This window comes from Calypte anna, chromosome Z (genome assembly GCF_003957555.1).
Source record: "Calypte anna isolate BGI_N300 chromosome Z, bCalAnn1_v1.p, whole genome shotgun sequence".
Classification (NCBI taxonomy): Eukaryota; Metazoa; Chordata; class Aves; order Apodiformes; family Trochilidae; genus Calypte; species Calypte anna.
Genome location: NC_044274.1, coordinates 42,325,998 through 42,340,787, shown reverse-complemented (window position 1 = coordinate 42,340,787; position 14,790 = coordinate 42,325,998). Strand labels below are relative to the sequence as shown.

Here is a 14,790-nt window from a genome sequence, read left to right as displayed (position 1 = left end):
ACATTTGGGCCCAAGAGTTCTTTCAGGTCAAAAAAATTTTAACACTGTAATATATACCTGCGTAATACAAAGACAAAATTATGTTTTTTATCAAATTTAATGATGATTTTTAGTACAGGATAAAGATGGCTGGAAATGAAGTGAGGCCATTGAAGTCTTGAGAATTAGTAGCATCAGCATTGTAGCCAGCATTGTAGCATTAGATTGCTATTTCTGATGCGGTCCATAGAAATTAAATGCATTTCTTTATGATGGCTGTTTTACATTCTTTAAGAAATTAATTTACAATAGATGTAAGTCCATGTGCAAGTGACCACATCACTAAACAGAGTCAGTTGTGAAGGACATTTAGCAAGAAGACCACAAATATATCAGGCCTTAAAAACCCAGTACAATTATGAGGTTTGAGTTGTCTGCCACAGTCAGACTTCAACTAATGTGACCTGGTACATTTAGATGTACTGATCTACCTAATTTCTCTGACTTTACTTAGATCTATAGCCTATCATGTTTTTTAATTATGTCAATAATTATTTAAAAGCTCTTGTTTTAGAGATCTCAACTTGAAAATTTTTCTCTAGCCTGGTGTTATTCTCAGAGCTGTTTCTCCTGTGTGTTTAAGCACACTAGCAGAGTGAAGCCTGCATGTGTGTTTGTCTCAGGATCTGTTCATCATTGTGGTCCTTGGTTGTTCTAAACAGATGCCACCACAAGCCTGTTGAAACAGTGGGTATGTGTATGTGCAATAAAATCAAACCCAAAACCCAGTTAGAATACTAAAATTCTAAACGACTGCTATAAGAAGTTTATAGTAGGAAACAACCTATTATTTCTCTCTGATAATTTAAAAAATGTAGTAAAAAGATTACTTTTTTTCCTCCTCCATCTCAAATTAGCACATCTTCATTTCAATATTTTATGAATGACTTTTGTTTCCCCCCCTAGTAATCTGACTTTCTTGATCTGTGTTCCTAAAGATCAGTTGTGCAGGACATACAGGTGTTAGCACAGCTGGCTTACTGATGACAACCCTGTCCATATAGCTGTCTAGTGTGTCATCACTCATATTGTTCAGTGTCATTCTGACCTAGCCAAGCTAAAAATGGTACTCCAGCTCAAGAGGGATTTAAAAACCTTGACAAACTAAAGATAAGACATTGCCGAATGTCATAGGCTTGTGCTTAACTGTTTTTTTCAGTTTAAATGTATCTAAATAACCATTTCCAGGGTGCATTTTTTTTTTTTTTTTTTTTTTTAAAGGCTGAATACTTTGCCTTCAGTAAGAAAAAAAATCCTTGTTTGGAGAATTGTGGAATTGCTGAATACATTAACTGTTATTTTCTCCAGACATAGGTTCATTTTCAGCCCAAGGTCACTGAAATCCATTCATAGGGGATGTATTATAATGCACATCCTGCAACTATAGTGAAGCTTAGGTGCAGTGGTCAATGTTTGCAAACACAACTGTGGATCAAATTAACATCTTCTTCAACAGAGCGTGCAGTGTGTATCTGTAGTAATAGGAGAAAGCTTGAGTTAAACTTACAGGTAAACCTGGGATAGTATTCTACTCTGAAAATAGAAAAAGAAAAAGCCAAGCATACCCAAAGCATGGGTTTTATGAGACAAATGTCTCCTTAGACAAATGCTGTTGTGCAATAATTAATGTTCTTTTAACAACTACCTAAGAAATGGCTTGTATTCTACTTAAATACAGATTTGCATGGCAGCAATAAAATTTGTAGTTGCTAAATTTTTATGCTAATACCTAATCTTTTTGGTAGATTTTCAATTGAGTGAAGTATTTGTTATATCTAGTTGCATTCAGTTATGCCTAACTACAGGAGGGTGTGTGCAAATGCTATTTAAAACCTCTGCTACCAACAGAAGTCAGACCCTCAGGTTTAAGGATGAATTTTTTTCTTTTGATGAGAGAGAATATCCAGTGGTCTGCTGGCCCTTAACTCAAAACATGACTGTGATGGCCATGTACAGCCAACTGTACTGTGTAGTTGTTTTTCCCTATCCCTCCTATAAGGCATCATCTTGTCTAAGCAACATATGGTGTAAGATGGTATAGTTTGGTTTGGCCTTCTTGGAAAAAAAGAAAATGAAAAAAACCCCAAACCAAACAATGAAAGAGTTTGAGGGTTTTTTTCTTGCTATTCTGTTGTCTGGTTTGGTTTCCAACATAATTCCTCACCTTTTTCGCTCTAATTTTGGCTAAAGTCTTCCAGTTTTCAGATGTTTGACTTAAATTGCCTCAAGAATAAGCAATGCAGTCTTCCCACAGTTAGTCTCTAATTCTGGAGAGATTTCTGGAATATCCTGGTGGAAGATACTGTGTCTGTGATGACATAGGCCCTTCTTCAGTAAGATGAATATTCACTTTTTGAGTGATTTCCTGATTATCAGTGACTAATATTAACAAGATTGTCTCCTGGATACAACAGGATGCAGTGTTATATACTACTTTGGATGTCACACATGTCAAGTCTTTTGAGGTCTGCATTTCCTTAAAGGGCTAAGACTTCAGGTCCCATCACTGTTTTCTTGTGATCCAGTACTCGGGAATGGCCATATATGGGTATATTCTTAGAAAGATAACCTGTACTGGCAATTTACTTGTTGCAAGTGCTACTCAGTACTATTGTTGGTGCAGCTTTCTGCATGTATGTGCACTTACATTTTTAGTCTGAAGTGAAACATCAACAATTCATAACTAAACATAACTAAAAAGTTAGGAAGTGTTCATTTAAGTTTAATTCTGTTCACCAATATATATCCTTTTTATTATTCTCCTTAGTTCCATGATATTTTGTGCCACTCTACCAAAGAATTGCTTATTCAAATGAATTACTAAATAACTTGTTTCTTATTGAAAAAGGCAAAGGACTAAGCTGAGTCAATGTGCAGGTTCCTTATTTGTGCAATATGGCCTTCATTCTACATGCTGCCCTGGAGGTATGGACATGATGCAACTACATCAGAAATGTTTACAAGACTGTGGCTAAGACTAAGACATGATTTGCATTCAAACTACCTCCTGTTTTAAAAAGCTGTAAAAACATTTATGTCACAGCACACAAAATGGTGTGGTAGAAACCATTTTACTTGCACTCCTCTAGAATTATTTGCATAGTGTTTGTAGCTTCTGTTAGCTGTCTGGTCATCTCAGAGTCAAGCAGCCTAAATCATTTGCCACTCACTTATCACCAAATCACTGTATCATTTTAATTTTTGTTTCACTTTTTAAATTGCAGATGATATATTATTCAAAATAGTAGCAAGAAACGAAAGTAGAATAAGCTTAAAATATTTTGCTTTCTATATATTATTTCTTATGTAGACTTGGTGAACTCTGAAATGTTCTCCTATGTAGCTTATCTAGTGAATTTGATACCCATAAATTATGTTGCTTTCTTTTCACCATAAGGAAGCATTTAATTAGACACAAAATACGGTACTAAAATCTCAGTTTTCTTGTACCAATCACACAGTAACTAAGCAAAGACATTAGGGAGGGGTAAGCACATCTTAATACCATTTACACCTTGTTAGCATATAGTAACATGTCTTTATTGCTGTAACTGGACATACCAGTTTAAACTATGCAGGGGGAAAATGAAACAGTGAGTATGGAATAGAACTGTAGACAAAATTTTTATCTCTGATCAGCAGAGAATTTTTAACTTTTGGACATGTAGAATTAGTCCATCAAATTCTACACCTTGGTTCAGTCAATAAAGTAACTCCAGTTTATTATTCAGTTTCAGCTTTGATCTGAATTCATCAGTACTTTATTGATTTTAAATTGACTGACTATAGTGTTGTCTTCTGTGATGCTCTCTTAATTAATTAAAAAGTTAAACACTGTCATAATTCACCATATTCTTTTTTTATAAAATGATTTGGGTATTGTAGTAGAGTTTTGTGGATCCATTTGTGATTTTGCCTGTTTTCAGACAGTATTCATGTAAGGCTAAACTAAAAAAATCTAATTATTATACCTAGAAGCCCACTGTTGCAGTACTTACTATGCTCCATATGAAATCACTCTTGCAGCTTTTCATTGTCTCAGACAAAACTATGCTTGCCAAAGTCAGAAATAGCCAAAATCTTCACTGGTATAGATGGTATTGGTGTATTTTTTGTCTCGATTAATTTTTGAGTATATGGAAGTGGAACTGGTTTTAGGCATTTTTAATTGTTGCCATAACTCTGATTAGCTGATGAGATATTTTTAGATTATAGCATTAGGTCTCTTGCCTAAGGAAATCTCCAGATAAAATAATCATTAGATTCTATGTGAAACAAAAAAATAGTAATTAAATACAAAAAAACTCTAAAACTTGCATTGTAGAACTTAACTACATAGGAAAAATTTTTTTTAAAATACAAAATTGCCAGTTTTACTTTTGCCTGATAGTTTTGTAATGTAAGACTGTGTATGAGTACTGTGTTTACTTCCTTGGATAATGAGGAAAAAACAGTCTCCCAACTCCTGTCATTATCTTTTTGTATCTCAAGCAAATAGCCAGGAAGTAATGAAATTAGTTCTTAACTAACATTGCATATAGGTACAGCTTGTCCAGCTCAGTTCCATGCAGGAATTCATTCCTTGAATAGGTAGCCAACCTGAAGACTGCTTTCACTTTTTGTGAAGCAATGTGATGGTCCTTGTACAATAGATGCCAAATCTATTGTTCTTATAGTTTTTCTTGAACCTGTGTGTTTTTCAAAGGAAACTTTTTCTGTTTTGCAGTATGATGTATTGTTTACTTAGATATTTATGATTTAAGTATTTAAGAGATGTGGTTGTATTGCTTTGTTTAGGTTTTTTTTTTTTCTGCTGTGAATCTTCATATCAAATGTCATCCTCACTAAAGGAGCTAAAATGTACTTATCTGATGCAATAGTATTAATGCCATATGTTTACCCTAATTCAGCCATTTTTAAAAATGGCTTTTTTATTTTATTGTTCAGTGATTGCCAAGCCCCAATACTGAAATGGAGACTTTGAATCTAATAGGGTTAAAACAACTTCCACTGCCTGTATTGTGTGTGTATTATACCTACATTGCTTATACATTGTTTTTTTCCCTCTAGTATTAGCAATCTGCTTTTGTACTTTGACATAGGGGTTTCCCTTGTGAATTTTGTCACAGAAAAAAGAGAATCATCAATATCGCAGTTAAACTTGACTTTCAAAGCTAATAGTATCTCATTTGGGGGCTGAAATTTAATAAATTTTCTTTGATTCTGGGTGAGTTTTTAAACATCAAACAATGAATTGGCCAGGGTGCAGTAAAATATTTAGATCTATTGACTACGGTTCAGAAGGGTAGAAGGCAAAACACTGGTGGTTTGATGTTGATAAATTCTTAGTACCTTAATCCACATTAATGTTTTCTTTTATCTGTGTGCTTACTGGCAGCAAAGATGCTGAAAAGTTGGGATATATAAGCTGTAAAAAATGTAAATGAAGTGTATATGTGTGTATGTGTGTGTGTGTATGTGTGCGTGCGTGTGTGTATTAAAGTAATATATTTTGTTATATTCAGCAAGGTTAACATCTGACCGGAATTACACATGCTGACAGAACACTCTAGAGAGTATGTTTGTTCCACAGGACTGTATTTCCTGAACCTAGTGCACTATGTGTGCAAAAAATGTGTAGAGGACCTTTCCTGTTATAAAAATTGCATCATAGTGCATATGTTTGGCAGCCACAGGTATTGACAGGAATTCTTCAGGTCAGCTTGGGAAATGTAGGGCTCCCTATTCCCTCAGAACAGAGCAGCGAATAAAATAAAATCTTTTCTTCTTTGTATCAGTAGATTTACACATGCATACGTCTTACCATCAGAGCAGATTTCAAAGGCTGTGCCAGCATTTGAAATGCATTCACTCGCAATCAGCATTTTACAAAAATTAATTTTGTAAGTGGTTACAAAATAGTTATCTGGGATTTACAGTGAGTGGGCCTGTATTTTAATTCATGTTTGGCGAGTTCTTTTGGGCAAGGGAGGCTCCGAGAAAAAGCTGAAATTTATTTTAAATAGGACTTAGTGGATGGTGCATCTATCGATTTACATGCAGTTTCTATGTATTTATCACATCTTTCAGGATCAGACTCTTGTGTTCTCGCTGAAGACAGTACATTATTTTTCCAGTACCAGCCATCGCTACTTAACAAACACAGCCGGTGCCGAATGCGTGCATTTCATCTCTTCGTACCGATGCACACTCGTCTGTGTGTCCGTCCCGCTGCCGTGCGCTGGGACGCGGCCGCCGGGGGATGGATCTGGATCTGGATCTCATGCCAGGGTTTTCGTGCAGAACAGCGCGAAACGCGGCAGCGCGCAGCCGGCCGACGCTCCCGAGGCTTCCGTGCGAGTTACGCTCAAAGCGCCTGTAATTTCACACCCGTGCCGCTTTGCTAATGACGGGGGAGAAGGGGGGGGGCGGGCAATAGGTGGGGAAAGGTTGATTTTATTTAAAAAAAAAACAACAAACAACGCTGACGAGGAAGCTGGCAGCGCCGTCGTCCCCCCGCTGCCCGCCCGGGCCGCACGCAGGGACGGGAGCGCCGGGGGCCCTGAGCGCCGCTGCGGCTGCAGCTGTGCTCCCGTGGGCCGGCAGGGGGCGCTGTGGCACCAACGGCCCGGGCTGGCGCGCGGGGCCGCGCGGTGCTGCTGCCCGGGGCCTGCGGGGCCTCTCCACTCAGCCCGGCTCGGCCCGACCGAACCCAACCCAACCCGGCGCGGCCCGACCCGACCGCATCGGCCGCAGGGCCGGGGTGGCTCCAGCTGCCCCCGGCGTAGCGAGAAACTGTATCAAAGTCGATAATACCAGTTGGCGTGTTGCTTCTTACAGTGAGTCCACAAGAAGAAATGTATTAGCGTGGGGTTTTGTTTTGTTTTGTTTTGTTTTGTTTTGTTTTGTTTTCTCTGCTAATTGCAGACTCAGGTTGCTTTATTTTGCGTCGTTTGAAGATTGTTCCACCTAATCTGGGTTTTAACTGAAGTGATATTAAATGATGCTTATTGTAGAGGGCTGTTAGGATCTCCAGGCAGCAGGCAGAACTTGGATACCATTTTTTTGCTTCTGTGCTCGCCTGCACTTCCCGATTGCAGAGCTGGTGTCTGTTCGAGTCGGAACCTCCTTTCTTGGGAGGTTTTTACAGGGGACATATCTGTGAAATGTATATACCAGCTGGGCTTGTGAGCCCTTAGTGTCTCTTCTTTCCTTCTCATTTCAGACCATTTCTTCTTAACATTCTCTCCCAGCACTCTGAATTAGAGATTTATTTGCAACGAAAAATCAATTAGTCCTAAATTTATTCATGGATTTCAGGTCCAGCGATCAATGCAAGTCCACTCAGTGGGCTCAGGGGGACCCAGTTCATCCCAGTTAATGTGTCTGAAGGGGAATTACCATTGATGCTGTTTTTTTCCCTTTAGGTCAAAGATCAGACCTTGCTGTCACAGACTGCGGCAACCAGGAATGACTTCACCCTGCAGCTACCCAAACTACACCTAGAGACCTTTGCAGTGGAAGGGCTGAAGGGCAGGCCAGAGGTTGTAGCATTTCAGGTTAGAGTCTAAAATAATGCTGTTTCTTTCTTTTCCCTTTTTTTCCACCTGAGACAAAACAAGAAGCTGGACTGCTCTGGATGTGGGGAGAACAAAAAGCTTCAAAACTATTGCAGTCAATCAACAGTTGAAAGGGAAATAATTTCCACGTATACTCTTGAATGTGGTATTTCAATGATGATACAAACCTTTAAATTTGCAGTTACAATAGTAAATAGCTGACAAAAATATGGCCATGGAAAAATTCAAAGGTTATATTTGAAAATTAATATCATTTTATCCCACTCCCCTATATTCTCTCTCACCACCCTCTCCCCCCTTCCCTTATTTAAGCAAGACAAATAAAATAGAAAGCAAAAAAAGACAAGATCTTTATGCTCCTCCTTGGTCAGTATAATATTTTTCTATGTTACAGTTTTAGAAGTCATAGTGGGTTTTTTGAGCATTCCTAATTTTAAAAACTGCTATTTGGAATCCTTAGGTATTAAAGCTATTTTGCTCATGTAGCTAAAAAGACTTGTGTGTTTCAAAATATTAATTCTGTTAAAAAAAAGCAGTGGGGGAGAAAAGATAAATTAAAGTGGATTCTGTGGTATGCCTCCTTATTGTTTTTTAGTTTTTATGTCTTAGACACAAACTATCCCTTAGTCTTTATAGCTGTGCAAAATTACTTCAGTGTTGTGATACATTATGGCTAAAGGCAGAACATTTCATTTTCTCAGCAAGAGGAAGACAGGGGGAGTACATGCTGCTTTAATTGTGCTCTACTCTGTGAATCATGTAAAGCTCAAGGAAGTCAAGCAATGTGAATATTTCATAGTGTGAGTACATTTCTGTAGCAATCCTTATGAATTTATTGCAGATTTTTGGTTCTAGATGCAGTGTGTAATTGCAGGAACAGGGTCACAAAATCCAACATTCATGAAAGTCAGATTCGAAGATGAACATTTCTCACAGTTGCCCTCTTGTATGCATGTGTTTCAATATGATAAAGATTTAAATTATTTATGTATTATTGTACTATTTCCATAGTAAAGTAGTAATGAACAACACCTGAGACTCCCGTGAATTTTAGTTGAGAAAACTGTAGCAGAGGGTAGAACTGCAGATGTTTCCCCTGGACAGTGAAGATCACTTTTAAGGCTGTGCAGAAGATCCTACAGGTGGCATCTTTTCAAAGAAGCTGTAATGGGAATCACCAGCTTTTAAATACTGTTCCTTGACTTCAGTAGCCTATGCAGTGATAGCTGTGGGGTTTTTTGGCCCCATTCCAACTTGCAGCCTTTATGACTCAGAATGATTGCAGAAGGACTTGCAGGACAGCCTGTTCCTCCTTTCTTTCCAACAAGATGAAGAAAACCAGAAGTGTGAAAAGTTGCATTTCATATTTGTACAGAGTGCTTGTGGTATAACTAACACATAGCAGTGTAGGCACTGGGTGGCTTGCTGATGGTGCAGCATTGTAAACATACTTTTGATTCACTCAACAGCTCCAGTTACACACAAGCAAAAATACACAAACAACATCAGTAGTTCACAGGTTATCTCACCGTATATTTCCTTTCCTCCTTTCCTTCTCCTCACCTTGTTTCTAGTTATACAGTGCTTGTTTGGTAACTTTCTAAGTGTGCTACAGAGATTTTATTATAATATTTCACTTTTATAGCTGGGATTCAGATAACTGATTTTAATTTCACTGTATGCAAAACTTTATTAAGGCAGTCCTGCGTTCTTGAATGAGGTAAGCAGTTAGAAGTGTCCATAAAGGGATTACTTAGCAAAACCAGTGTAATTGTTTACGTGCATAGTTTATATAATCACTGTGACATATGTTTTGTAATTAGTTGATGTCAACTACGTTTTGGTTATTATCTGCAAGTGTTAGACACAGGGATTTTTTTCCAAGTCTCAATATATTTGATGGTTAATTTTAAAAATAGCATTAAGACAAAGGTCCCTAGCTAGATGGCTTAGGGATGAAACACGGGCATCAGAACTCACAGAAAAATGCATTTTAAAATTTTCGTTATTCATGCATCTAGTGTGTAGTAGGTGGCTGGAATCAGTAATTAATAATAAAATTTAAAACACTGGTTCAGTGTGGATCACTTTTACATTGTATGAGAGGAAGTAATAAAAGCCTGTATATTTGTACTTGTGTGCACAGGTGTGATATAGGTTATCTTTCTTACAAGTTTGTCAGATAGCAAGTGGTTCTTAAAAGGTATTTTGAATGAAATCTGCTATTCTTAATTTGCTTGATGGGTTCAGCAGCATTAGGGATCTATATTTCTTGTCATTGGGAATACAGGAAGCCTTGGAATTCTTAAACTGCTAGTATCTGTATAGGAATGTTTCTTGGGAAAAATGTGCTTTCTTTACAGGAGACAAGTGCAATCAGAGATTTGCTCTGTTCTGGCATATTTAATTAATCATCTTGTAAAACCAGAAGGTTGCTCTTTTTATAGCAAATGGATCCAAAATTACAAATACCATGAATGCTTACAGGATTGATCAAACCCATAAATAAAACCCCTGTAATTCCCAAAACAAATAATTTGTATTTGAAATAGTGTGCATCTTTTAAAAAATGTGTTGTACACTCTAGTGGTAGACCTTCAGCTAATTAAATGAAATTAAATGTTTGGGACACAAAGTTCAGGCTTTTTCAAAAGCCTGCACTATGTGTATTGACTCTTGAATTGCAAAAATCACATAATAGATTGAAATGCAAGTTAATCAACAAGAATATCCTTACAATAAGTGTCTTTTAAAGTCCTATGCAAGTAGTGCAAGTATGACCTAATTTGTAGATGTTTATTACATTCTAGAAAACTGTAACAGGATTACTATAATAGGTTGAAAATGTCACTTGAGATGGCTAAATAGTGAAAAAAAGTGCAAATACTTGAAGAGTAGAATGATATGGTTGCTATAGCTTTGAAATACTCTCAGCTGGTGTTTAATCACTGTGAATGATGTTGTGTCACAAAGCTGTACTGTTTGTTATGTACTTAAAGTTTGAAAAATATAGTATTATTTTCAAACACCTGAAATACAATCAGATGTATTGTTCTGGCCATACCTGAATGTCCCCAATGAAGCAAAAGAAGTGGAACCATCTATGAAGTCTCCATTAAATGTAAGGTACAGGGTGAAAAGGAGCAACAGAAATAACATGGGATTCCTAATTCTAGTAGTCTTGCTTGGCAGATGAATATTTAAATTGTGCTGTAAAGGGTATACTCCTTATAAAATACAAAATTTAATTTTGCTACAACTTTAGGAGGAAGATAATGTTCTAATGTTCTCTTAACTCTCTGTTATGAAAAGAAGTTACCGACTCAGAGGAGAGTTGTCATTCAGCAGATTAATTCTGAATTCTCTCAAGTAATTTTACATCAGATATGTGATTAATACTTATGGCTAGCAATTTGACCTAGAAAATGATGCGTAAAGTCCCCAAATAAACCAGATAATGTTTGAATGCTCATGTATATATAATTATTGGTGTACTTCAACAATAAATTTTTCTGTTTGGAGATACAGATGCAGAAAGGTATGAACTGGTATGAAAGAAGGTTCTTGAAGCAATGTACATACCTCAGACTAGTTTTGAAATAGCTTTTTTTTCTTTACTTAATTAATCCTTAATTTGAAAGATACTAAGCACTCGTGGTGCACTTTCTCTCCTTCAAGTGGGTTTGAAATGGATTCGTTTTTACTTTGTCTTGTCTCCCTCTTTTTTGTCTCTCCCTTTGCCGCACTCTTGTTCTTTGCTGCACATTTTCCCTCTCGTGGTCCTGTGTGCACACTCCGCTGCGTGTGGGCTCTCTCTGCTGTATGCACACTTGTGCTTTATTCAGTCCATCTCTTGCCTTCCTCTCTCACTCTCTGCCCCTCTCTCCTGCTCCCTGTATCTCTCTTTCCTACTCTGGCTCTGTCTTCGTTGCTGTGCTTTGCTCTGTCTTTTGGTTCCCACTGTCCCTTTGCTTGTGGCTCTCTCTTTCTCTACTTCTCTTTCTTATCCATCCAGTCTTAAGCTCCCTCTGTTTTGCTCTGCCTCTTCCCCTATATCCAGCATGTGTCCATCTCTACTGACAAAATACAAAACAATCTTCAAGGAATATGGAACATGAAAAGAAAGTAAAACCTTTTAAAGGTTAATTTATTACATTCAAAGGTTACTAAAAGTTCTGCTGTTCTTAATCCAGTCATAGTAGAAACATTTGACAAGAACTCAGCTTATATAAGCTAGCAGAAGACTGCCCATCAAAGTTTTAATAAAACAGCATCCTAAATTAAAAATCATGAATCATCTAATCAAAGAATGGTTTGTTTTGGAAAGGACCGTCAGTATTATCTAATTCCAAACCTCTGCCTGGGCAAGAACACCTCCCACTAGACCAGGTTGCTCAAAGCCCCATCTAACCTGGCCTTGAATACTTCCAGGGAGGAAGTATCCACAGGTTCCCTGGGCAACATATTCCAGTGTCTCACCACCCTCACAGTAAGGAACTTCTTCCTAATATCTAATGTAAAATTACCCTCTTTCAGTTTGTACTGGTTTCCCCTCCTACTATCCCTCCATGCCCTTATAAAAAACCCCTCCCCAGCTTTCCTCTAGGTCCCCTTCAGGTACTGGAAGGCTGCTCTAAGATCTTCCTAAAGTCTTTTCCAGGCTGAGCAACCCCAACTCTCTCAGCCTGACTTCATAGGAGAAGTGCTTCAGCCCTCTGATCATCTTTGTGGCCCTCTTCTGAACTTGCTCCAACAGCTCCACGTCCATCCTGGGCTGGAGGCTCCAGACCTGAACACAGCCCTCCAGGTGAGGTCTCATGAGAGTGGAGTAGAGGGAGACAATCACCTCCCTCAACCTGCTGGCCAAGCTTCCTTTGATGCAGTCCAGGATACAGTTGCCTTTCTGGCCTGCAAGTGCATATTGCTGGCTCATGTTGACCTTCTCCTCAACCAACACCACCAAGTCCTTCTCCTCAGGGATTCAGCCTCCACCTAACCTGTACCTGCCTGTGGTTGCCCCTGTGCATGCTTACAACCTTGCAGTTGGCCGTATTAAATTTCATGAGGTTGGCTCTGGATGACTTTCCTTTCCTTTAGCTTATCAACCACTCACTGCTAGTCTCCATTTGATCACTGAGCTGTTGACCACAAATATTTTAGAGCAACCAGCCAGCCAATTCCTTACGCTCCAAGTGGTCAATCCATCTACGTATGGTTCCAGTTTAGAGATCAGTATGCCATGCAGGAAAGTTTTAAGCGCTTTGCCTGAATCCAGGCAGGTTATGTCAGTTGCTCTTCCCCTGTCCAGTGACACTGTGATCCCATTGTAAAAAGCCACCAAATTTTTCAGGCGTGACTTGTACTTGGTGAAATCTTGCTGGTTGTCACCAACCAGCTCCACCTTTTTCATGTGTCTTAGCAGAGACTTCAGGAGGATCTGCACTGTGACCTTGCTAGGCCCAGAGGTGGGATTGACTGACTTGTAATTCCCTGAGTTTAACAGTGTACACATTATTTCTCTTGCCATTAGTGCCTGACTAGGAGGGATATAGTTCAAGACAGTTTTTATTTCCATTATCAGTTATAAATAATTGCTAATTGAAGTTTCTATCTAAAGTTTTATACAATTCTGAAGTCACAAATAATACACGATTAAGAATTCACATTCTTTACTTTTATATTCATATTATAACACTAACTCAGGATCTTCTTGGGCCTGCTGAAATCATAGAACTATATTTTCTCTTTAAGAAAACAAAAATAAAGAAGTCCTTATGTGAAATGGTACTTATTAAAAGGTATCAAACTGAGTAACAGCCCAACAATATAAGCATTGAGTTTGTAAAATCAAGTGCAACATCCAGAATAACAAGAGCATTTACTTTGCACACCATGCTTAAAATACATATACATTCAAAATCAACATTTTACTGTTAGGTTCTCCCTTCAGGAAGTTTTTCAACTAAGAAGAATCTTACTAGGTGGCAAATTTACCTAGGGATAACATATATAAACAGTTGAAAAAGCATATGAAAAGGAAGAATGAATGGGCTTCTGAATGAAAGATTAACTATAACAACATGGTGAGAACCTGAAAAGACTGAGAATTCAGTTTATGGTATAGAATTTGGCTGAAGCGCAGTTCAAGCAAAAGCAACAGGTATGAAAACAAAATTCCACGGAGTGAAGTTTTGCACGCCTACTGGGTAACGTGCAGAATGCCTGTCATTACTGCCTTACTTCAAACTGATACAAATCAGATTAGTTCAATCCAGAAAATCCAGAAATCAGAAACCAAAACATATCTCTATTACTTTTCAAAAGCAAGATTATAGATTTAGAACAGCTATATTTGGGTAAAGAAATTATTAAAATTCATTTGCCACATACATTTTTGCATTTGAAAATCCATTCTGGCTGCTTTGACCCATAGTCCAAAATGTCTAGTAGCAACATCAGTGGAGGATGTGAATACAGCAGCTTCTCAGGCATCAGAAAAAACTCTCAAGGGAAACAGCATTCAGCGAAATTGCACCTTTCCATCTGTTTAGCACTTCTTTAATGATCTATTCTCCCTGTATCACATTTCAACACTGAAGTTTTTGGTGGGCTCTATTCAAGTGTGGCATGCACAATTTAAATGTGCTAAAAAGCAGGTCAGTTCCGTTATGACTTTTTTTTCCCCAATGAAAGCTGACTGCATGCCACACGCAGGGCCTAACTCTATCCCCTTTGCTTCAATAACAATTACTTTACCCTGTAGGTCTCAGAAGGTAGCCCAAGGGAATGAAGCTCTAAATAAAAGGCTAGATTCTCTGCAAAAGGTAATGATGTGGCTTCCCACAAGAAAATTGAAAAGGGAGCATTGCAAGTGATAGAAACTGAAGGGAATGTGCTTGTAATGGAAACCATAGCAGATGAGCATAACAATTATCATGACAATTCTTACAAAGTTTCAAAGTAAAAGTTTAAAAAATAACATTGATCTTATAGAAACTGATAAATTAATAACAATGTGTGTGTTGGTATGACCATGTAGGAAGCAACCTGAAAATTTTATACCACAGGAGCTACCTGCAGCCTTGACTACTCAGAAATATACCTGGACCGCGCAAGAAGGTTACCACTTAAGAAAATTAAAAAGTGCATCTTTTTATAGGCCAATGTTTAC

The 14,790-nt window shown here is 37.9% G+C and overlaps 2 protein-coding genes across 2 annotated transcripts in view; both read left to right on the top strand.

Annotated features, from left to right (window-relative positions):
• LOC103530665 (coiled-coil domain-containing protein 171) overlaps positions 1 to 6,852 on the top strand; it is a 107,546-nt gene extending 100,694 nt beyond the window's left edge. Inside the window, exon 23 of the mRNA XM_030467599.1 lies at positions 6,130 to 6,852. Within this exon, the coding sequence (XP_030323459.1) occupies positions 6,130 to 6,852 (723 nt within the window). The remainder of the gene's footprint in view (positions 1 to 6,129) is intronic.
• A 353-nt stretch (positions 6,853 to 7,205) lies between these two features.
• The window catches only part of LOC115599914 (coiled-coil domain-containing protein 171-like), a 42,678-nt gene continuing 35,093 nt past the window's right edge, over positions 7,206 to 14,790 (top strand). The window contains exons 1-2 of the mRNA XM_030467598.1: positions 7,206 to 7,226; positions 7,467 to 7,598. Of these exons, the coding sequence (XP_030323458.1) occupies positions 7,206 to 7,226; positions 7,467 to 7,598 (153 nt within the window). The remainder of the gene's footprint in view (positions 7,227 to 7,466; positions 7,599 to 14,790) is intronic.